The sequence below is a fragment of the Diabrotica virgifera genome, chromosome 1 (assembly GCF_917563875.1).
Source record: "Diabrotica virgifera virgifera chromosome 1, PGI_DIABVI_V3a".
NCBI classification, from domain to species: Eukaryota; Metazoa; Arthropoda; class Insecta; order Coleoptera; family Chrysomelidae; genus Diabrotica; species Diabrotica virgifera.
The window spans coordinates 165,609,875-165,634,433 of record NC_065443.1 but is presented as its reverse complement, the minus strand read 5'-3'; the positions used below and the strand labels follow the sequence as shown (position 1 = coordinate 165,634,433).

The following is a 24,559-nucleotide window of genomic DNA, read 5'->3' as shown; positions in this document are numbered from 1 at the left end:
TAAAAAGTATATTCTTGGTATATACTGAGAAGAAGTGCGGTAGTACATTCTAAGTATATACATAGAACGTTTAAGTACTGTAATGTAGTATATACTCAGTATGTGCTCTGCACATTCGCAATGGTAATTACGCATATTCTTAGTATATACTTTTTCTGAAAAGTATGTTCTATGAATCTACTAAGAACATGAAATTGTTATGTGGGTATGTTGCTGGAAAATCTAAAACTGAGCTACAAAGAGTAACCGTCTTGTCCTATGATGAAATGAAAGTCTGTGCCCAGTATGAATATGACCAAAAAGAGGATGAAGTTGTTGGCCCTCATAGGTACATGCAAGTAGTGATGGCCAGAGGACTTTTTGATAAATGGAAGCAACCAGTGTACATTGGCTTTGATACAAGTATGACTGACAATATTTTACATTCAATAATTACTGAGTTGCATAATGTAAACTATAATGTAGTTGCATGCGTATCGGATTGTGGGGGAGGGAATCAAGGACTTTGGAAAAAATTGAATATTTCTGTTGATACCACCTATTTTACACATCCAGTCACAAAAGCACATATTTACATGTTTGCTGATGCTCCCCATCTTCTAAAATTAACAAGAAACTGGTTAATCGACACAGGATTTGAACTTGAAGATGGAAGTGTATTAAAAAAAGATCTATTAAAAGAACTAATTGAAGCTGCAAAAACAGAAATAAGTTCCCTGTATAAGCTGACTTTAGATCATTTAGAGGTAAAGAAAATGCGAAGACAAAATGTTGCACTTGCTGCAGAATTATTATCTCACACAACTGCAACAGCCTTAAAACATTATTTTAAAAATGCAGCCAGAGATAAAAAAATCGCAGCACAAAAACTTGGGGAGTTCATAGAGCTTATTAATAGTTGGTTTGATTTAATGAATTCCTTTACACCTGTTACATCTACCACGAAACGACCTTATGGATTGTATATTTTGGAAGAGCAAAATAGGTTACTGGATCTAGTAATTAATACTGTTACTAAAATGGTGTGTATTGGAAAAAAATCCATGCAAATTTTCCAAAGGGGGATTATAATATCATCCAGATCTATCCAGGCGTTATTTACTGACCTAAAAGAGAAATATAAAATTTCCTATTTCTTAACACACAGATTAAATCAAGATTCTCTGGAAAACTTTTTCTCACAGGTAAGAAATAATTTGTTATCTATTTTAAGCATATTTATATTTAATTATTTTATATTTTTAGTTGAGAACAAGGGGTGGATTACATGACCATCCGTCACCTCTAAATACCCTTTACAGAGTGAGAATGATCATACTAGGAAAGAATCCAGGTATGGTGCAAAGAACTACCAACGTTTCTCATTACGGTGGCCAAGAAAATGAAGAATATATCGTTGCAAAAGCTCTTCAACAAGCAAAGATAAATATGTTGCCACCTGAAGCACCTACAAATAATATAGATACTGTGTTCATGGATCTGCAAAATCAAAGTACCAGTAGTTCAGACTTGTCAGTTCCAGATAATATTACTAAAGAAACCGAAACAGATGGGTTGATATATATTGCTGGTTTCATAGCATTTAAATTTAAAAATAAATTCCCAAATTTAGGAAGACGTACATATGAAGAACAAAATATAACAACATTTATCATTTGGTGGACTCACAAATCCTTCATCAGAATGGGTAGACCAAGTATTAACAATGGAAAAATATTTCCAAAATTTTCATGGTGAAAACCTAAATCGGGGTAAAAAAATTATACATCGAACTACAGAGTATATTTTCCATCATTGTTCGGATATACCTCTTTGTCTAGTAAAAACATACTGTAGACAAAGGATTTTCGTGCGGATTAAGTATTTTAATAAGTGCTTCAAACGTCAGGTTACCAGTGGCAAAAGAAAAAAAGATCAATCAATCAAAGAGAATGATCAATCACGGAAAAATATTAAAAAAATGAAAAAAATAATTATGTAAAAGAAAGCGGGGGAATGGTGCGCGCTTAAGCAGTAATCGCTTCTGGTGTAAATTTTTAGATCTGCAGTGACCGGCACAAAAAACGACCACCCCATAAAATGGATCATTTTGATGTCTCGAATTTCCTAAACTTGTCCGATTTAAGTGATTTTCTTATATAATATGTTATAGTCTTCTTCTTTAATAATATTGCTGTAATAATATGTGTTTATAAACTGTGTTTTTTTTCTCAAAGTTCACCACACCCTGTGGAATATTCTAGCAATTATAAAATACTGAAATTAAAACATAACTATAGCTTCAGGTTTTCTTAACATTCCTTTTGTTGATTCATTCGCTTATGATGGATAGTAAAAAAGTTAGGTACTTTAACAACTAAGCATGTTCTTCATCAATACAGGATGTTTCCAAATAAGTGCGACAAACGTTAATTAATTCAGCATGTATGTTAATTCTGCATGAAAAAATAATTACCGTTTGATTTATAAACCTATGTCCGCAAATGCTTCGTTTCCGAGATAGGGAATGTTGAATTTTTTCTTACAAACTGATGATTTATTTATTGCTCTAAAACCGGTTGAGATATGCAAATGAAATTTGGTAGGTTTTAAGAGACAGTTATTGCACATTTTTTGATATGCAATTAAGAATTTTATATTCTTCATTAGAGTGCATCCCAGGCAACCAAACGACGTTTTTATAACGTAGATAACACGTCATAAAAATGACCAATTGACGTGTTTCAATGACGTAGTACTGACGTTGAAAATCACGTGTATTTGTCTCATCGATTTGACGTCATAATTGTGACGATTTTAAAACGTAGTCGTATCTACGTTTTTTTCACGTCGGTAAAATCACGTCTTTAAGTCTTTCAAAAAGTGACCTCTTTCAGATGTTTCAAAATAGTATAAAAAATAGGTACATAACATGAAACATATAGGCCTACGTCCCATGTGTCGAAGATATAAGTACTACCACTTGTTTAAGATCGCTTGTGCGCTAGGCTAGAAGCATCATTGATTCTGCATGATTGTACCAGCCCTCACATTTTAGAATTTTCACTAGTTATATATACCTATTTACTGTGTCAAAACTGAAACAACATATATATGAAACTAATTAATAATTTATTAACAAGTTATCCAGCATACTAATATCTTAATTTAACGCTGTCTTAATATCTTCATTTAACGCTTAATTAAAAACAAATAAACATAACCTCAAATAGTTGTCAAGAAGAATTACTGCATTAAACTAACTCACTGAGCAAAAACACATAAAAATCGCTTAATTTACACGTTTTTTCAACTAAATATCTAAATGAAAAGTCTTATTTTATCACACAAGGCACAAACCACGTAAATAATAAATGAGAAATTTCTTATGAACATTTAGCGTTATCTATACCTAAACGAAATTGTTTGGAGTCAATACAAACAAGCAAGCTCCTCTCAATTTTGTGACGTCAGACTTAGGCTGTCTGAAATTCAAACGTTTTTTAAACGTAATTTTAACTTCATTAATCTTACGTATTTAAAATCACCTACAAAAGACGTCTATATGACGTAATGTACAAACACGTGTTATATTCAACCAAAAACGGACGTTTCCTCAACGTTATATGACGTCACTTGGTTGCCTGGGATACGGGTAATGCCAAATTTCATTTGCATATCTCAACCGGTTTTAGAGCAATACATAAATCGTCAGTTTGTAAGAAAAAATTCAATATCCCGTATCTCGGAAACGAAGCATTTGCGGACATATGTTTAGAAAGCAAACGGTCATTATTTTTTCATGCAGAATTACCCCTTAAAATTTGTCATACTTATTTAAAAACATCCTGTATTGACGGAAAACATTGCTAAGTTGTTAAAGAACTGTTTTATTATCTAACATAAGCGAACGAATCAAAAAGAGAATGTTAAGTTGGGTTTTAATTTCAGTCTTTTATAAATGTTAGAATATTCCACAAGGTGTGGCGAGCTTTGAGAAAAAAACACTGTTTGATTAGTACACCTGGTATACAATGATAATTTACCTATCAGGCAACAATATTATTTTAGCGATATTGTTCAAGAATAGGGCTATAACATATTAAAAAAATCAAATCGAACAACTGGTTTAGGAAATTCGAGACATCAAAATGACCCATTTTGTGGGGTGGCCGTTTTTTGTGCCGGTCAGTGTATCATAACGGTCATTACGTTAAAAGCTCTATATTTAAAAAATAATTATTATTCTAATAATGAATGGGTTGCATGTGTGAGTCCATACTATTGTAGTAAAGAAAAGAGAGACGTTCTCACAAACAATTTATTTTACAACTGACGACCGGTTTCGCTGCCTACAATATTCACAGCATCTTCAGGTCACGGTAAAAGTAAAACGGATTATTATTCTACTTTGAATACTTAAAATAAGTTGTAGAAGCCTCTGGTAGAGAAGCGACTTTTACTATCTATAATTTCCTTTGCTGGATTGACAGGAGCAAAATCATACTCATTAAATTTATCGGGATTTAACGGACATATATTCCAGATGCACTAAAACCTGACACTGCCTTCTCCATAATGGCTACGTTCATAAATGCATTATTTACTAGCTCAGCGACGTCACTTTCGGTTATTTTTTGATTTGGAAAAGACTGTAAGACTTGTACACACTTCTAAATGGGTCAAAACGGCAAACAGGTGTATGTTCTCAAAAAACTTTTGATAGTGTGTAAAAAATATTGTATTATCAGCTAAGTACTTTCAACACATAACGTGCCATCATCAGAGCTTCGTCCTCTTATAAAACCTTCATAGAAGAGCAATTGCTAAACGACACAATAAAAAACATGGATACTGGGCAAAAGCCAGAGATATCGGGTATAACAACCCTTTAAAGTGAATAAAATCACATCTAAATTCTTTTATAAATTAAAAAGACAACATGGCTGAGTCAAACCATTTTGAGCCCACGTGAACAGCAGATCAGCTGAGGAAGACTGGCACGTTATGTGTTGAAAGTACTTAGCTGATAATAAAATATTTTTTACACACTATCAAAAGTTTTTTGAGAACATACACCTGTTTGCTGTTTTGACCTATTTTTTGATTGCCTGTTAGACAGATAATATTGTTAGACAGATAATGTTAAACAGATAATCATATTCTCTATAAAGTGCATTCTTTAAAGGACTTAAGAAAGTCAAGTCCAAAGATAATGATTCTGAAGATCTGAGGTGTGTGGTGATAGTGACACCATTTGAATGTTTTTTTTTGCAAAAATTATATGCACCAATAGACATATGGCTGGAGTGGTTATCCAGCATTAAAAGAATGGGATCAGTTGCTTTGCATGTCTTACAACATGGTACAGCCTCCCACAAAAAAATCTGTATTCATCCATCCATTTTTGCTACATAATATGTATATAGCATCAAGAAGTCTATTTTTCACAAGTGTATGAGACATTCTTTTACGAGGATAGATCAACATAGAGCAATATAATTTCGTGCAGCACTCGTGCAGAAAACGGCTAAAAATGGTAATGTAAATATGTATTTACCAATTCATTGTTTGTGGGGGAATCGTGCGCACTATAGCTTGGCACCCCTTTATGCCTGAAACAGCAAAGGGCATCACAAACGGAAAACTACTGAACCATTCAAACCAACACATGCATCAAAATGTACGGAAAACTCATGATTTTTTTTATTCTTTTAAGGCCTTTGCGAACTGCTTCCATCTAGCCAGCAACACTTCTTAAAATCAAAGCCTAACCAAACCTACCATACACCAAGACCATTACGAATCCAATCGAACAATCAGGGGTAGGGAAGGGAAAAAAACTCTTGATTTAATCAACAATAAGTTCATACCAACTGAATAAGGCATACGAACGTTTTAATTTTTGAGGCAGAAAAATTAGAATAATTCTTGCAATTTTCAATAATCGGATCTCACTTAGTGCATGTATATGCAACGATTGACTGAAGATACGGGCGTCAACTGTTCACGAGATCGGCCGAAAGGAGTAGGACTGCGATTTGCGTCATCGTCTTCCCGGTCCTCTTTTTCCTTCCACTTTCCCTTGTATAACCAATCGCATCAACTCATATTTTTCATTTCTTAGTATGTCATCAAAGTAGCTCTTTCTTTAATAGTGTTGAGTAATTCCTTCTTTTTTTTCATCTTTCTTAATGTTCCGTGTTTATAACATGTTGTGTCCATGATATTTTACATATTCCTCTAAAACACCATTTTTACACTTGCGTCCGGACGTGTCTAGGCTTCAGCTCCATATAAAAGAACAGAGAATACTTAACATCTCAATATAGTCTAGTTCTAATTTCTATTCCCAGTTGTCCATTGCATAATACTATTTTCATCTTATTGAAAGCGCTTCTGGCCATCTCAATGCGTCGTTTTATTTTAAGGCTGCGGCCCATTGTTCATTTAGCTCACATACCAAGTAATTGCTAATTGCATCTGTGTATGGTTCTTTTCATGAGCATTCTTCAGTGCGTCACAAATGATAGAAAAAAAGGTTAGTCCGTGATAAATACACATTTATGACATTTATTCTAACATGACATTTTAGTTAAATCTGACAGTTGTCACATTTTATTTGCAATTTGGTATAAAAACAAATCAATTGTGTTTATTGCATTTATAAAATGGTATTTTCTTTGATTTGTATAGTCTTATAAATTGTACAGATTAATTTTTTTTATATACGCTCTGAGCTTGGCTGGTGTCGCTCCTAGCGGATTACTAATTCAACTTTCACCGGTAATTTTTAAATTTATTATTTAATTGTTATCGCTTAATAGGTCTGTTCCAACACGACTGAGAACCCATTGGACGTTAATTATCTAGTAACGAAACGGTAATATGACGTGTACGTCGTATACAACGGAACAATCCTATTTACAACGCTAAAAAGTAATTAAATTGTAATAGATTTTTTTTATTTTACTAATCATTTTGACGTTCTTTCTTACTTCGGATACTTTCACAATATCGTGAAGATGGCAGTATAGACCAGGGCGCATCTGTAAAAATATTAGTACATTTGGACGTTGAGAGGTGACTCAAATTTTTTTGCAGAAATTGCTTGAAAATAAATCAAATAATAATATTTGAGTTATCCTCCCTCTCAAAAAGGTCCGGAACATTGTTTAAATAATCAAAATGTCAAAAAATGAAGGAAAAATTCGATTTTTTTCTTAGTTTTTTTATTATAACTTTAAAAGTATTCATTTCCGAGAAAAGTTGTACTGACATAAAAGTTGTGTAATTAAATTTCCTACCATATAAAATTGGTTAAAATTTTTAAAAATAGTCACCCTAGTTGCAAAATAGCAATAATTGCGAAAAACCCATACAAAAACAAGTATTCGCATTTTAAGTTTTTCAACCATTTATGCTACACTTAGGACGTTCACATTTCACCCAGATAAACTTTATGATACAGTAAAACAATATTGTAAATTTCGTTAAGATCGGTTTCATAGATTTTGCAAAATAAATTTTGCAATCCAGCTTTCGCAAAAAAAATTCATTTTTTCAAAATGTTACAGGACTGAAAATAAAGCAGATATCAAGTTGAATTTTTTTTTGCGTATAGAAGTGTACTGTACCTTTCATTTTCAATTTTGCAAAGTTTAAATCGATTAAGACCACGGCGTCAGGAATTTTTTTAAATAAACATTAAATATTGGTGCTACGCGCAGGACAGCGGATAGTTTGCTCTGATTGGGCATTCCAATGACCTTTGATAATAATTGATACATTTTCATTTTTATTACATTTCGATATAAATAAATAAATTTGTTTATTGCAAAAAAAACACATACTCTATCCTTTGAAATAACACTTTAATTAGCAAAAACTTTCTTTGTTCATATATTTTAACTAAGAGAATAAAAGTTTATTATTTTTAAACATAATATGCAATTGTTTAAACAATATTTCACAAACAATAATAAAATTAGTTTGATTTTTGTGGAATTAAAATATAAAAATACAACAAAATATAGAGTAAGAAAATAATATATTACATAAAGATTGGAAGAAATTTTGATGGAAATCAACTTGTATGAATCGAACACCGCTGTCCTGCGCGTAGCACCAAAAACTAATGTTTATTTAAAAAATTTCCTGACGCCGCGGTAATTAATCGGTTTTAATTTTGTAAATTGCAAATGAAAGTTACAGTACACTTCTATAAGCAAAAAAAAAATTAAACTTGCTATCCGCTTTATTTTCAGTCCTGTAACATTTTGAAAAAATGATTTTTTTTTGCGAAAGCTGGATTGCAAAATTTATTTTGCAAAATGTATTGAACCGATGTTAATGAAATTTATAGTATTGTTTTACTGTATCATAAAGTTTTTCCGGGTGAAATGTGAAGGTCCTAAGTGTTGCATAAATGGTTGAAAAACGTAAAATGCGAATACCTACTTGTTTTTGTATGGTGTTTTCGCAATTATTGCTATTTTGCAACTAGGGTGACTATTTTTAAAAATTTTAACCAATTTTATATGATAGGAAATTTAATTACGCAACTTTTATGTTAGTACAACTTTTCTCGGAAATGAACACTTTTAGAGTTATAATCAAAAAACTAAGACAAAAATCGAATTTTTCCTTCATTTTTTGACATTTTGATTATTTAAACAATGTTCCGGACCATTTTGAGAGGGAGGATAACTCAAATATTATTATCTGATTTATTTTCAAGCAATTTCTGCAAAAAAATTTGAGTCACCTCTCAACGTCCATCTCAAAACAGATGCGCCCTGGACTAGTAAGACATAGATGGCGCTAAGATTAATATAGATTAATTTATAATTACATATTACGGAACATTAAAAAAACGTAAATTCAGTATTTAAAACGTAAATATATTAAGGTAAAAATATATACCACAGCTTTGACCAACTAATATTTTTTATAATTAATGTTTTTAATTTTAATTTTAAATTAATCACTTTGACATTTATGTCTTTCCGGTAAACGTTTACAGACTTGTCACTACTGGCGCTCGCGAATTTATAAATATCCCCTCTACGTACGAGCCCACAGCGTATAATTATTTAATATTATATTATTAGCGCCATCTATTGACAACTAGATTAAATGTTATGTCACCGACGAAATGTAATCAACGACGTGCGTTTTTTCTGTCACATACAATTTAATGCGTTAGAGAGAAATCGAAAAACTGTGACGCACTGAAAAATGCTCATGAAAAGAACCATACGTTCTCTAAAGCTTTTCCTTTAACGTAGATTGTTTTGTCTTCATTCTTGTGCTTACTGACAATCACGAGTTTTGTTTTTTTTTTGTTCAGAGCCATTTCATACTTCTCACAGTATTGTGCAGTGCGATAAACCAAACGTTGCAGCCCTTCTCTGCTGTCCGCAAAGAGTATTGTATCATCGTCTACATGTCTGACTGAATACTACCTAAGGTTTGTTCCAACACGACCAAGAACCGTCACATTGACGTTTCGTTAATAGATAATTATCGTTCCATGGGATCGAAATAATACGTTCCATGCTACTGTGCAGGACGGTGATCGTTACATGGGTTACATGTACGGTTCTCAGTCGTGTTGGAACAGACCTCTAGTAGTGCAAGCACCGTGTTAACATCTGGGGGAGAGTTTCGGGCGCCATCTGGTGGATGGACCCAGCCGGCGGGAAATTCAATAAATTTCTTCTTCTGCGAACGTTGGCTATTCATTTTAATCAAAAAGAATTTAGGCAGCAAATTCAAAAATTGTTTTGAATTTTAGTTAAGAGCGCCCCTTGGTGAGTGGGCTGGTATACAGCCAACTGAGTGGGCCAGTATGAGCGCCAAATTCAAAAATTAGGATCTGAATTTTTGGCAGTAAATTCAAAAAGTATGTTTTGAATGTGAATGAAAAATATAGTTGTAAAATAACAAATAAAAACATTCTATGCCAAAAAATACATTCTCTGACCAAAAATATATGCACTTATGCATTATAAAAAAATTATGTTCTGAATTTTAGTTTAGAGCGCCCCTGGTGAATGGGCTGGTATATAGCCAACTGAGTGGGCCAGTATGGAAGCCAAATTCAAAAATTAGTATCTGAATTTTCGGCAGTAAATTCAAAAAGTATGTTTTGAATGTGAATGAAAAATATAGTCGTAAATTTAACAAATAAAACTTATTCTATACCAAAAAATATATTCTTTGGCCAAAAATATAGTATACACAATATAAAGAACATTTTGCATTTTTATAATATAAAAATGCATAAGTGTATTATTCTATATTTTTGGTCAGAGAGAATATTTTATATTTTTTGGCCTAAAATAAGTTTTTACTTGTTATTTTACGACTACATTTATTTTTCATTCACATTCAAAACATACTTTTTAATTTACAGCCGAAAACATTTACATTTATATATTATAAATAAAAATGTATCATTAGAGAGACGAGAGACTCATACGTTTTGGTACAGGATAAGTTTTTATTTTTATGGCTGTATCTGTCTTCCACTACATTAAAACACTTTTGTCCTTTTGAAAACAGAAAAATAAAACAGATATATTCTTAAAAAGTTATTTATTTCTGTAAATTACTTTATAAAATTACTTGAGCAATCAAAATTTGTATGGAATTACAGAAGTATCATATCATAGATATATTTTATACGTGACTGCTACCATTCTGGTCTTCACGTATATCCTTGTGCAGGGATCCACGTTATACTCAATGGAAATGGGTCCCATTTTGAGCCTAGGCATCTATTGACTCTGACCTACTAAATGATAAATGGAATTACTCACGAGCAAGCAAGCAAAAAGTAAACACACCTGTAGAGACTTGCATGCCCATATGGCCATTCAGGCATACAATTCATTGGGGTGAGAAGGATTGGTCTGAGTAAATCAGGGACCACTCCTTCGAGCTCCAATGCTCCCAGGCTTTCCTCCACCCCTCCCACAGCACGCTGATGCGCTATAGAATCGTCAAAATGATTGCCATGTGAGAGTGCAGGGATAAAGAACCCTCATATGAAATATTTACCGAATATTGCTGAACCGTGTGAGGCACTTTAGTCCAGCTCCACTTAACTTATGTATCATCGATTTGTTAGGCGCAAATTACCCAAATGTGTGTGTGTGGTGTGTGTGTGTGTGTGTGTGTGTGTGTGTGTGTGTGTGTGTGTGTGTGTGTGTGTGTGTGTGTGGGGGGGGGGGGTGCGCGCGCGCGCCTTAACCCTTTCAGTTATGAGTTTTTGTTTGCAAAGATAAACATTTAAAACTTTGAGGTTGAAATATATGATGTTTTTAAAGATTTATAAACAAAAAATTTTACCCATAAACATTATTATGCCTAGCCTAGTACAACGTACAGAGACGATTACGGTGATTCAATGTAAAAAACGGGAAGTTGGTGTTCATTTAAACGAACATGGTGACTGAAAGGGTGAATGTTATGAGCTTTATCTATATTATAATGTCATCATGTGTATAAAATCATCAACTTAAATAATAAAGAGAAAAGTAAAATATATAAGCATGCATAATAAAAGTGAACTATGTAACTATCTACAACAGAGAGTGAGATAAGGAGGCACCATTTCTCCCAAACTATTCCCCTTACTCTACAACTAGAAGATATTTTTAAGAAATTAAAATGGAAAAGGTGCATAAACATCAACGGATCATAATTAAACCATTTGAAAACATATTTTTATTAGAAACATGTCCAAGAACTAACTGAATGTTGAACATTATGTATACACAGGCCACGTCATCAGACTGTGAAAACCAAATCCAGATGCTGAAATTAGAAAAACACAACTGGGATGGGCCGCTTTTGGTGAACTAGAATGTATTTTAAACAACACCCCCATTTCTATAAACATAGCTGTATAACACATGCATACTACCAGTTTGTACATACGAATTGGAGACTGTATCAGGGATATCATGGAAGAAATTTAAAAAATGAAATGATGTTGGGCTGGTCACACAGTCAATTATAATGATAGCAGGTGGATAGAGAGAATTGTAGAATAGAGACCAAGCAAGACGAAATAAGCATGGGAAGACTCAAAAGAGATGGGTAGATGGCATAAGAACAGTGGCAGGCAAACAGTGGATCAGAATGGCGCAAGATAAAAAAGGATGAAGCAATTGTGAGAGACCTAAATTTGGGAGTTGATGGAAAATGGTTGGCAAAGAAGGAAATATGTAAAACAATAAAAATAATGATTGAGATTCATACGAGTCCAGTAAATGAAAAACACAATTTTATTTGCTAAAAACAAAATGAAAATATTAGCTGTAAATTGAAATTATTTAAAAAATGCAGACACACTTTTTGTAAAAAATGTAGGCAAAAAATATGATAAGCATAAAATTTTATGCTATAAATTCGATTTTACTTATACAGTGAGGACATTTGAGTTGGAATAATTTAATTTTCTCGGTGGGAAATTTCTAACGCCATCCATCTGAGCATAATAACGTAATCATTGAATTTTTTAAATGGAAATAGGGGTCGCGTGATAACTCATTCGAAAGGCTAATCAATTCTATATTCACTAATATAAACATTAACATAATTGTTTATACAGTGTGCCCAAATTTTTTTTAATTACATAAATTAATTGAGACAAAATGAAGAATGTTTACAATTTATTTAATTCAAAATACATTTTACTGTTGCCCTAAAGCAGAGAAAATATGTTTATTTGATAAATAAATATTGTTTTTCGCTTAAATTAAACGTTCAAACTACCAAAAGGCAGGTGGTTGGCACTTTAATATTTAATTTAAGCGATAAACAATATTTATTTATCAAATAAACATTTTTTCCTGTTTTTGGAAATAGTAAAATGTACCTATTTCGAATTAAATAAATTGTAAACATTCTTCTTTTTATCTCAATTAATTTAATTCAAAAAAAATTTGTTTGACATTATAAATAATTATATTAATGTTTATATTAGTGAATAGAGCATTGGAGAACCTTTCGAATGAACTATCATACGACCCCTATTCTCATTTAAAAAAATAGTCAATTACATCATCACGCCCAGAGGGATGACGTCACGGGGATTATGATAAATGATAAAAAATTACAATTTAAAAATAAAAATCGACCATCGAAATCGACCATAGTCAGCCATTCTCGAGAAAATTAATTTATTCCAACTCAAACGTCCTCACTGTATACAGAAAAACAGAAAATCATAAAAGTACAAAAAATCTTCAAATTGTGGACAATCCCGCTTTTGTTCTTTAGGACCTCCTAATGTTTAATGAAAGAATTTAATATAAATTCATACTATAATGTTTTAGATTCTTAATTACAATATCTATAAGTTTTTGTGTCATTTCATTTGTTTTTATGTAAAGAAAAAATGTATTAAACAAAAATGTTATATTTAATGTTTTGTTTTATTTTTAAATACTTTTGATATGCATTTGCATAGAGTAAAACCTCTGTTAACCGAAATAATTGGGGGGAGGCTGTTTCAGATAACAAGAATTTCGGTTAAAAATAAGTGTTTTTGTATTCTTCTTATATCAAATTACATAGTATTCTTGGTCACAGTTGACATTAAAAAATACTATGAGGTGATTTTGTAATATTTTCTTTACTATGTAAATTCAGAATACTTTACTAAGTACTACAGAATAGTGCTTTTTTGTTTATTTTAACTGATTTGTGTAATAGATGTAATATGTGTAATGGATAACTATTAATATTTCGTTTTTGTTTAATGTGTAATTAAGATTTATTTTACTCTAGTTTAGTAGATATTACATATATTGATTTTATACTGTATGTTTTGTAATGGGGGTAATCCCGTATACAGGGTGTCTGCGTAACTTGGAACCATATGGGAAACTTTTTTAATATCAATTTTACGAAAAAAGTCATTCTTTATAAAGTGCTCTGCATAGTGTAAAACCTAAGATGCAATCATCAGGTATGTCAAAAAATATTAATTTCGCTCAAGAGCAAACTACCTTTATATTTCAAAATATCAAAAAATTTTATTATGAAAAGTTATTTATAATTAAAAACCATATTCAAATATGCAATAACAGCCTTCTACGTGAAAAAAAAATTCTGAGATTTTCTTAAATTACCGATTCCGAACATCATTTTTATTTATTAGACATGTAATAACTCTTTTATTAAAAATTTTAGGAAAAAACTTATTCTTCATAAAAATCTCTGCATGGTCTAAACCTCAAGATAAAACCATCAGTTTTCCAAGTTTGTTAGTTTTATACGAGGTGTGTCAAATACTATGAATTTAGAAAGAATATAGAAAGAATTCTTTCTAAAGTCATATTATTTGACACACCTCGTATAAAATTAACAAACTTGGATAACTGATGGTTGCATCTTGAGGTTTAGACCATGCACAGATTTTTATGAAGAATAACTTTTTTTCCTAAAATTATTAATAAAAGAGTTATTACAGGTCTAATAAATAAAAATGATGTTTGGAATCAGTAATTTAGGAAAATCTCAGAATTTTTTTTTCATGTAGAAGGCTGTTATTGCATATTTGAATATGGTTTTTAATTACAAATAACTTTCCATAATAAAATTTTTTGATATTTTGAAATATAAGGTAGTTTGCTCTTGAGCGATATTAATATTTTTTGACATACCTTGTATATTATTGACAAAATTTGATTTCTGATGATTGCATCGTAGGTTTTAGACTATGCAGAGCACTTTATAAAGAATGACTTTTTTTCGTAAAATTGATATTACAAAAGTTTCCCATATGGTTCCAAGTTAAGCAGGCACCCTGTATAAATAAATAAATAAATTGCATATTTTAGTTGTATGAAAGCAATGTTGACAAATTAACATTGAATTATTTCTGTTTTGATATAAAAATTTACCTTTTATTGACGTAATTATTGAAACTGTAACTATTGACCCATTTCGGTTAAGCAATGTTTCAGTTAACAGAGGATTTACTGTATTTATCACAAATCAACTTTTTTCATGAAGTAGAAAAGACGTTTGTAATTTGGTGAGGAATTAACCTAATAATTGTTTTCATTACTTTATAGTTCAATTATTGATATATACGTTTGTTTTGATGAGGTTAATTCCTCACCAAATTACTTAAGTGGAACGTTTTCTCTACTTCCTGAAAAAAGTTGATTTGTGGGTTAAAATTTTTACCTTTCAGTACAGTGGATAATATCATTATATGAGCATAATACATATTATAATATTATAAGAACTATAAAAATATACCTCACCTACATTCTCAATTGTAATAATAGGGCTTTTCATTCACAGTCATTTATTTCGAACTTCTGTCATATGTCCTATAATTCATGTATATTAATATTATACACAGATTATATTAATATTATATGAGATTCCTATGATGGATGCTCGAAACTAAGCTAATCTGTGTAAAATATTAATATACATGGATTATAGGACATATGACAGAAGCTCGAAATAAATGACTGTGAATGAAAAGCAAAATTATTACAATTTAGAATGTAGGTAAGGTATATTTTTATAGTTCTTCCACTCTGACTTTTCACATGCGTTGATATCAAAAAATAAAGCGAAACATACATTGATGTGTGGCATTGATATGTACTACTCTCAGAGTGTCTGTGAGTTAAAAAGAGACCTTGTATGAATAGTAGTTCGTCAATAATTTCGTGCATGGGAAAAGTTAGAGTGGAAGTACTTTATAACATATTACCATGCATGTCAATAAATTGAGATTCTTTAGTAGCCTTTTCATCCTGATAATCTGAAATTTAAATACAATAATTATAAAACATGACAAATAAATAAATCTATTTGAGTAAAACATAAATATCTGGACCTTTATTATTATCAGAAATGAACTCAAATAAGTAATATATTTATTTATTTATTTATTTATTTACGGGATTACCCCCATTACAACACATACAGTATAAAATCAATCTCTGTAATATCTACTAAACTAGAGTAAAATAAATCTTAATTACATACTTATTAAACAAAAACGAAATATTAATAGTTATCCATTACACATATTACATCTATTACACAAATCAGTTCAAATAAACAAAAAGTACCTGTCAAGCTCTTTTAATCCGATTCTTAAAAGCAGCCAAGGAGACACCAAACATTTCCAAGTTATTCTCGTTTATAATTTTTAGTGTTCGCTCAATGGGCGAATGCATACCATAGTTTGTCCGATGAAAAGGTATATAAAACAAATCAACATGTCTGAGACTTCTGGAGGGAACATATAAATTAATAGATTGGAGAAGTTCAGAACAACAAATTAAACCATTTATTAATTTAAACACAAATACCAAATCAGAGTTATCTCGTCGAGTTTTTAATAAATTCATGTTGAGTGTTTTTAAAATATAGGTATAATCATGATTAGTAATGCGTATGTTTAATTTGTATGCACAATATCTCAAAAATTTATTCTGCAATCTCTCCAACGTAGTAGAATGAGCTTGGTATTGTGGAGACCATACAATAGATGCATATTCCACTTTAGATACAACCAAAGCATAATATACCGTTCTTAAAGCCCCTACAGATAGTCTCAGACAGTTGCGAATGATAAAGCCCAAAGATTTTGATGCATTTACTGTTACACCATTTATATGTTGCACAAAACGCAACTGCTCATCAAATGTGACTCCTAAGTCTTTTATTGTTTTAACATAAGACAATTCATTTTCATTAATTGTGTAAGAAATATCATATTTTTTATTACCTCTATAAAAGCTTATATAACAGCATTTAGCAACATTTAAATGCAAAATATTATTCTCACACCAAATACTCAACCGGTCTAAATCTTCTTGAATTAATGTTACATCAACATTTGAATCTACGGATTTAAATAATTTCAAATCATCTGCAAACATCAGGAAATCGCAATTTCTAAAACACTCTGATATATCGTTCACAAATATATTAAATAACAAAGGTGAACAGTGAGCTCCTTGGGGTACTCCTGATGTCACATGAATTATATTTGAATTAAAACAACCTACTCTCACCTGCTGTGTGCGATCTCTTAAAAAGCTATTGAACCATTGTAAGGATTGATGACTGAAGCCAAAAGCATTTAATTTTCCCAATAACATGTTATGATCTACTCTGTCAAATGCCTTGGAGAAGTCAGTATAAATAGTATCCATCTGACTTTTATTCTCCAACGCGTTTAATATTTTTTGTTCAAAGAGTACTAAATTTGTTACCGTTGATTTATTCTGAGAAAATCCATGTTGATTGTGTATTAGACGCTCTTTACAATAAAATTTTAATTGATCGTGCAATAGTCTATCAAAAAGTTTTGGTATAGAGGATTGTTTACAAACGCTTCGATAATTTGTTATGTCTTGTTTATTACCTGATTTAAAAATTGGACAGATATAAGAGTGCTTCCATAAAGTTGGGAAAACTGATGTCTTTAATGATGACTCAAAAAGAAGATATAAAGGATTAGTTAGTGAATATATACAGTTCTTTAGAAAGTAATCGGGAATACTATCTGGACCACTGCTTAACTTATTGGGTAGGGATAAAATGTTGTTGAAAATATCTTTCACTGATATTGAAAAATTAGGTATAAAAAGATTGTTGTTTCCCTTTACTTCCAAGTTATTAATATTTGATTGTGGCGAATAAACTGTTGAAAAAAATTGACGGAAACAGTTTGCAATCTGTTGTCCGTTTGTTGCTATAGCATTACCATAGTACATACTGTTTGGTAAATCATTTGATGCTCTCTTACTGTTTACAAACTGCCAAAAGTACTTAGGATTACTGCATAAATTATGATTTACTTGATTCAGATAAGTGTTATAACATTGATTTGATAGATCCTTACACAATCTCCTAAGTTCTGAAAAAATCACATAATCCTCTTGATTACAGGAAGCTAAATAATTTTTATGAGCAATTTTTTTCTGTACAACTAAATAACGCAAGTTGGCATCAAACCATTTTGGATAACTAGAAGTTTTAAATCTTTTCACCGGTACAAACAATGATAGTGACATATTAAGTATGTTGTAAAATTCTGTTAAAGCATCATCAACATTTGACAAATTCAAATGGTCTTCCCAATGTATCATTGAAAGATAGTTATTGAGACCTTCATAGTCTGCATTTACAAAATCATGATAAAATTCAGTATATTCTAATGACTTACCTCGATGTTCACACAAACTAATATTGTAAGTGTAACTTATGTGATGATAACTATTTTTAAAAATCGGATCTGAGGCTTTTGCTACTTGTAAATCACAAACATTTGTAAATATTAAGTCTAAAAACACATTTCTTTCATTTGGAATATTAATCATCTGGAAAAAATTCAAGTACCCATAAAACTCAGCTAAGTACAATGCATGTGAACCTTGAGGACAATTCACCAAGACACCTGATTCATTGTTATCCCATGAAGCTTCCGGAAGGTTGAAGTCTCCGAATATATATGTCTTATGATGATTATACCTTTGGGATATATCTTCGACTGATAAACAGTGTTGTTCATATATTTGTTCTACGGATTTTGGTGGAATATATACCCCTCCAATTATAAAATTTTCTTTACCAAATGAGCATAAAAGAAAAAGTTGTTCAATAGATTTGTACAAGGGTTTCAGCACAGTTACCTTAATGTAGTCTTTAACAACAATCAAAATACCTCCTCCTCTTGACTTATAACTATTATCACGATCACATCTAAAAGTTCTATATGAAGGTATTTTAATTTCACTATCTAAAATATCCTCGTTTAACCAACTTTCAACAAATATAAAAATGTCATAATCAGAACATAAAATAGAACTAATCAGATCTTGAATTTTTGTACGAAGTCCTCCGACGTTCTGACAATAAACTTGTAATGGGGATGAGATTAGTTTTTTCCTTCTTTCTTGAATGATTCAATTTTTGGTACACCATTTCTGTATTTTATGGCAATGTCTTTTTCGCCTTTATTTTGTCTGTCTTTTAATTCTTTCCAAGCTTTACTGAACATATCCCTTTGCATATTTGTTTGATCACTATTTATTTTGATTGTTGAGTTCTGTAGTCTTTTCTTACTCCTTAAAATGTCCTTAACAACACCATTATTGGAAAAAATAGCTCTAAGTGGACGAGACTTACCACCCGTGTTCTTTCCTACTCGAACAACCTTCACTAAATCCTCCAACGCTTCATCTTTTCCCATTTGTTTCATAATTTCCTCGACTTTGGCTTTGTCTTGTTTTATCCTATCTTCAATATTCTCAGAATTCAATTCGGGAACATTGAATAACATAATATTGTTAGATTTTACAATTCTATCATTTATTTCTATGAACATTTCCTCAAATGGCAAACCTGGCACATTGGAGTTGCATTTCAGTTCATCAATAGTCTTCCTTAGATCACAAATCTGATTATCCTTTTCGTGTAAGGATTTTTCATTGGCACACTTAAGTTTCTCTACCTCAATCTTTAGATCTTCAACCATAGACTTCAAAATTGGTACTAACAGTAAACCTTGCTCACAATCCTCACAGAAATATTTTAATTTCCTAGTATCTGCTGCCAATTGAAGACATCTTACTTCTGTAGCTGTTATACTGGCACAATTAATATGTATAGCTCTCTTACATCCATCACACTTGAAAGAAGTCTTATCCTCTGCAGCATCTTTCTTGCATAACAAGCATTTGCCCATATTTGAATATTCAACAAAATGTCAAAAATAAACCCTTTAATAAAGATAGTAAGTCACTTCACTGGTATATGGTAATTACTTATCTATCACTATCAATTTGTCCTAATTGCTTCAAGTTTTTGTTTAAAAAAGAAAAACTAAAGGTACAAACTTTGCATTGCAATTATTGCAATTTACAGACAAACAAATTGTTTTTCCAAAAAAGAAAGATGATCTTCAAATTCCTTGTACTAATTCAGCTTATTTGATATAACTTTAATAATTAATTGTTGATATTTACTTGTAAAACAACAGTTTTTTAGGAGCAATTGCTAATTACATCCATCGAGGTTGATTTCTAATTTTATATTGCGGAGAAATCCCAACAAAATTTCTAATAATGGAATAGTAGTATTACAATAATTATCTTCAAAATGTCAGTCTAGACGGTCCAGTTGGCAAAGGCGCAGTCGATTGACAAGTATAGTGGTTTGCGATCGATGGTTCAAGCCTCAGCCAGGTCAAGAAATTATTAAAAGGCTGACGCCGTAGTATAAAACTCGATAGAGTCTACGGCTTGGTCTGGAATAAACTGGCATCTGATCGGCTTATGGAGAAGCGGTACGGCAAGGGTTAAGGGCTTGCGGCTTGGTGATACTCCTCCATAGATCCCTACCGAAGGGCGTTGACGCCTAAGAACGGTGTATATACGGTAAGAACGGTGTATATATATCTTCAAAATAGTTGTATTAAAAATAAGACAGATTTTAGGAATATAATTACTAAGGCAGATTTTAGGAACACAATTACTAAAAGTCAAGTAAGAGATTTGATGATTTTAAAACGTCGATTCGATAATCTGAGACACAACTATCTACATTACAATTACAATAAAAATGTACTATACAGTAGAACCCCAATTATCCGTGCTCCTCAGGCCAGAGGTGGCACGGATAATCCAAACATGTATTTCCTACGTATAATACATATCTGTATGCCAGAGGTAAAGGGCATTATGTCACAAATTTGTAATTTTACAGGAGAAGCGTAATTTTACAGGATGTACTTATGCTAATACTCATTATGTCACAACCCCTTGTCTAATTTATTTTTAAGATTATTATCTTTCAAAATTGTATTATTTAAAACACATATTGTGATACTAAACTTGATTTATTTTTAATAAAAAAAATTGAAACACAATATAGTGGACATATTTACCTCTTCAAGATCTATTGGGTCATGGTACTAGATGTTTACTAAAAATGCATTATACAATGTTAAACTTTAATTTGTTTCTCCTTCATGACAAACATTACAGGGTAAAGTGTAACATTACCCTGCTTGTTTAATACTGGATTTGTAAAGCAATGTACACAAAGGCATAGTATCATGCACAAAGGTATAAGCTTACATGTCCACATGGTGCCCTCTGCCTCTAAATAAAATGTGACATGATACCTTTTATAAAGTGCTTACCTTTGTTATTTTATAAAGTAGGACACAGTGCTTTATACCTCTGTGTGGAGAATTAAAAGTTCATTATAACTGCAGTATAATCCCAATATTGACAAAAATGGACATAGTGCCCTTTACCTCCGACATACAGATATGTATGTATACACATGCATATGTACCAATCATAAAAATATAACAGGTAAAATAAATCATTATGAGTCTCTCTTTCGGCATATAGAGTTTCCGTTGAGTAATTTACGATGAAGATATTTTGATAAAACCTCAAAAATGCAATTTGAGTAATAGAAAATCATAGCATGGATATCCGCAGCATGGATATCCGCAGCACGGATATTCCGCACCTGGATAATCGGGGTTCTACTGTATAAAAATAAACAAAACAAGACACGTTGAATGTTCAAGGAGCACTCCCAAATCATAATTTGGGAGTGCTCCTCGTGCTTGTTTATTTCTAGTGTATCTTTATTGTGATTGTAGTGTAGACAGTTGAGTCTCAGAAAATATTTGCTAAGAGGTACAGTTCTTACCTCTCTCTTCAATCCTGACCCCCAGGAGGGAGTGTAGTGGTCGACGTGATGTCATATATTGTCTGTCTAAAAAGATCTCTGTCTCTGGTCATTTCTTTTAACTCATGCATAGGTCTTTTGCATATTCCTGTAATTTGATTGATCCAAAGTATTTTAATTGTTGGATATGTACTTTACTCGATAGGTGTTGGCTAACTTTTAGCTCTATTAAAATTGAATTATTTGTCCTATGTGGTTCTTACCTAGTGGTGGTAAAAATGAGCTTGGGATGGCCCCTTTGGTAATTCCTCTTGTTCGAACTCTCATGTATCTTAAAATCTTCTTTAAAATGCCTAGAACAAACACGAAAACTGTTGTAAAGATAAAGTGGTGTATACTTACTTAATTTATTACTTTGAATAAGTTTCAACCCTTCCAAGAACATGTCCATTTCATCTCTGGAAAACGTAATCGATGTGGAGAAGGTACAACCACCAACACAACATGTTCTACATATTATTGTATGTTGTTCCATTTCAATAATAGTCTATCTGTCTTAGCCATATCACTGGTCATAAAATTACCTCTATTTTAAAAAAAAACAAAACAGGACAAAATCATAAACAAAATGACGGAAAATGAATCATGCGCAACGAACTCTTACGAACGTGACACGTGACTTGTTGATGTGTTTCGTGTTTGTGACTACTACTAGCACCTAAGCACCCTCCAAGCGAAAGGGGCCAGGGAAGCTCAAGATTTCTATCCCACTGTGGTAGGGGTACCAGACCACACAAAAATCAAAAGTTTTTCATAATTAGGTATTATAATCCACTAAATATCTTTATTTCATAACTATCTTTACTATTTTCCATACAAAAAATACCGATTAATCATATTATGATTCAAATTACTAAACTCTCGTGACGTAATCGCGCCCTTAATGTTCATTGGTTAGTCGATTTAGGCTACCGTAGTAGTCTAAGAACCGTGACCCATACCTACCTAACCTTAAGTATGCGTTTCTAACCTAACTTTGTTTGTTTATGTTTGAATCTTGATTGAATATTAATTTTTTTCAATTCAGTTCGACTTCCAATCCATATTTTTCGTTTTTCTAATTACAATAAAAAATGTATGAAGAAGTTGAAGAATTTTTAGAGTTTATTGATTGTGTTGAAGAAGAAAATCGCCCGGAAAGTATACAAATTCGTGATAAAATTATATCTAAAATCCAATGGAGTTTTAATATTGAATTTCATCAGAGCATTAACTTAACAACAAAGATTGTATGCTACTTAGAGGAATATAACCAGTTTTTATGAGGTTGCCCATTTTCCTAATGTACAGGTTCTCGAAGGGAGATTATGTATTTTGTTTTCCAAGAATACAGTTATCAAGTTATGACATCTTAATAGTTGATCCAAGTGCATTAGCAGATCGAAGAGCTAAACTGGAAAGTAATTTTGTGTCTTTCTCTTGTTCTACACTCAACTGGAATTTGTTTATTTATTCTGTGAATATATTATTGAATCCTTGTATTATGTTAGATACATTCGTTTTAGTTTATTTCTCAATATGTATTTTTATATTTTATTTTAAAATAAATGAGTATGAGTTTCCCTCCTTTTAAATAAATGTTTATTTGACAAACCTTTCCTGACCAATTATAAAGTTAATTATGCATGTAAACAGCAATATGCAATATACTATTTATGCAGATGACATTGTCTTAATAAGAAAAAACTGAAGTTGGTTAGGAACTTGAGTCAAGCAAGAAAAATGCATGTCTATAAACGAAACCAGAACAAAATATTCTATTGAAATGTGTGGAGAGATAAAATAGAATAAATTTGTCATACTAAAAACAGGAACAAACGCATACATAATTCTGGACGTCTGAGGTAAACTACACTATGTCATTTCGAGCAACTGTGTATGCAACAAAGTTTAGAACACTTAGGATGTTAATAAAGATCTGATATATCCCATAATTGGTTGAAAGTCAATATGACCATATTTTAATGATAATATATTACCAATTTGTATAATCCAACTAATAAAATAAGTGGATTAAAGGAACTTGTTTAAAATAACACCATGTCGACATAGTGTAGTTTACCTCCGAGGTCCAGAATTGAAAATGCCAGTATTTGGCATTTCAATACAAGTATTTGGGAGTGACAATAATTGATAAATATAGAAGAAGGAAGAAGAAATAGAAAAGATACTTCTAAACGGAAGCATGGCTGAGGAATATCAGAGATTGAACTAACCTCAGCGTTGAATAGATATTTCATATTGCAAAAGATAGAGAACCGTTTAAAGAAGTGATTGCCAACCTTCGTTAGAACACAGCACAATAAGAAGAAAAGGAAGCAGAACAATGGTATAAGATTGAAGTCAATCTTATACCATTGTCAAGTATGTAGGGCAGCTATAATTCAAATATGTAGGTATATGAAACAGGCATTTGACCGGTGGCTTCGTATTATTGTAACAATTGGACAATAAATAAGAAAGATGAAATGAAAGTACACATCTAGAAAAGAAAAGTATTGTAAGAAATTTTTAGTGGATTAAGGCACCAGAGTTTTATTTGCTCAGTAAGAAATAAAGGAGATCTCCCAGTGTTTTCTCTATGTACATACTTTGAATAATATTTTATTAGTACCCATTACTCCCCACCAAGAATAAAGTAATATCACAGTATTTTGTTATACTGGGGTAATATTTACAAATATATACTTTTGTGTTGTTATTTGGGTAAGATTGTTAATATTTTATATCAATATTGTTTTTGTTGCTTGGTACAAAATCTTTCTAATAATTTAAGTTTATCTGACTCATTCATATTGACAAAGGA

The 24,559-nt window shown here is 31.4% G+C and overlaps 1 protein-coding gene across 7 annotated transcripts; it reads right to left on the bottom strand.

Annotated features, from left to right (window-relative positions):
• Positions 1 to 10,566: 10,566 nt before the first annotated feature.
• LOC126881511 (uncharacterized) lies at positions 10,567 to 22,513 on the bottom strand. 7 transcript variants are annotated; one of them, XR_007696892.1, is made up of 4 exons: positions 22,108 to 22,357; positions 21,715 to 22,046; positions 15,737 to 15,787; positions 10,567 to 10,780 (listed from the first exon to the last, which is right to left on the bottom strand). XR_007696892.1 is itself a non-coding variant. In XM_050645828.1 (4 exons), the coding sequence occupies exons 1-4, from the start codon at positions 22,226 to 22,228 to the stop codon at positions 10,764 to 10,766; spliced, it is 297 nt and encodes a 98-aa protein (XP_050501785.1). In that variant the 5' UTR covers positions 22,229 to 22,513; the 3' UTR covers positions 10,567 to 10,763. The 7 variants fall into 7 exon arrangements, 5 of the variants coding, with proteins under 5 accessions (XP_050501785.1, XP_050501772.1, XP_050501794.1 ...); XM_050645828.1 differs by having other exon boundaries at positions 21,957 to 22,064; positions 22,108 to 22,513; XM_050645815.1 differs by lacking the exon at positions 15,737 to 15,787 and having other exon boundaries at positions 21,715 to 21,841; positions 21,957 to 22,064; positions 22,108 to 22,499.
• Positions 22,514 to 24,559: the final 2,046 nt, after the last annotated feature.

Bases quoted from the DNA above. Each gene is read 5' to 3' on its own strand.
- LOC126881511 (XM_050645815.1), bottom strand. From the start codon at position 22,228: ATGGAACAACATACAATAATATGTAGAACATGTTGTGTTGGTGGTTGT. The intron at 22,065-22,107 runs GTAATAAATTAA...TCTTTACAACAG, and splicing joins AGGGTTGAAACTTATTCAAA to TTTTCGTGTTTGTTCTAGGC. The intron at 21,842-21,956 runs GTAAGAACCACA...ATCAAATTACAG, and splicing joins CTCATTTTTACCACCACTAG to GAATATGCAAAAGACCTATG.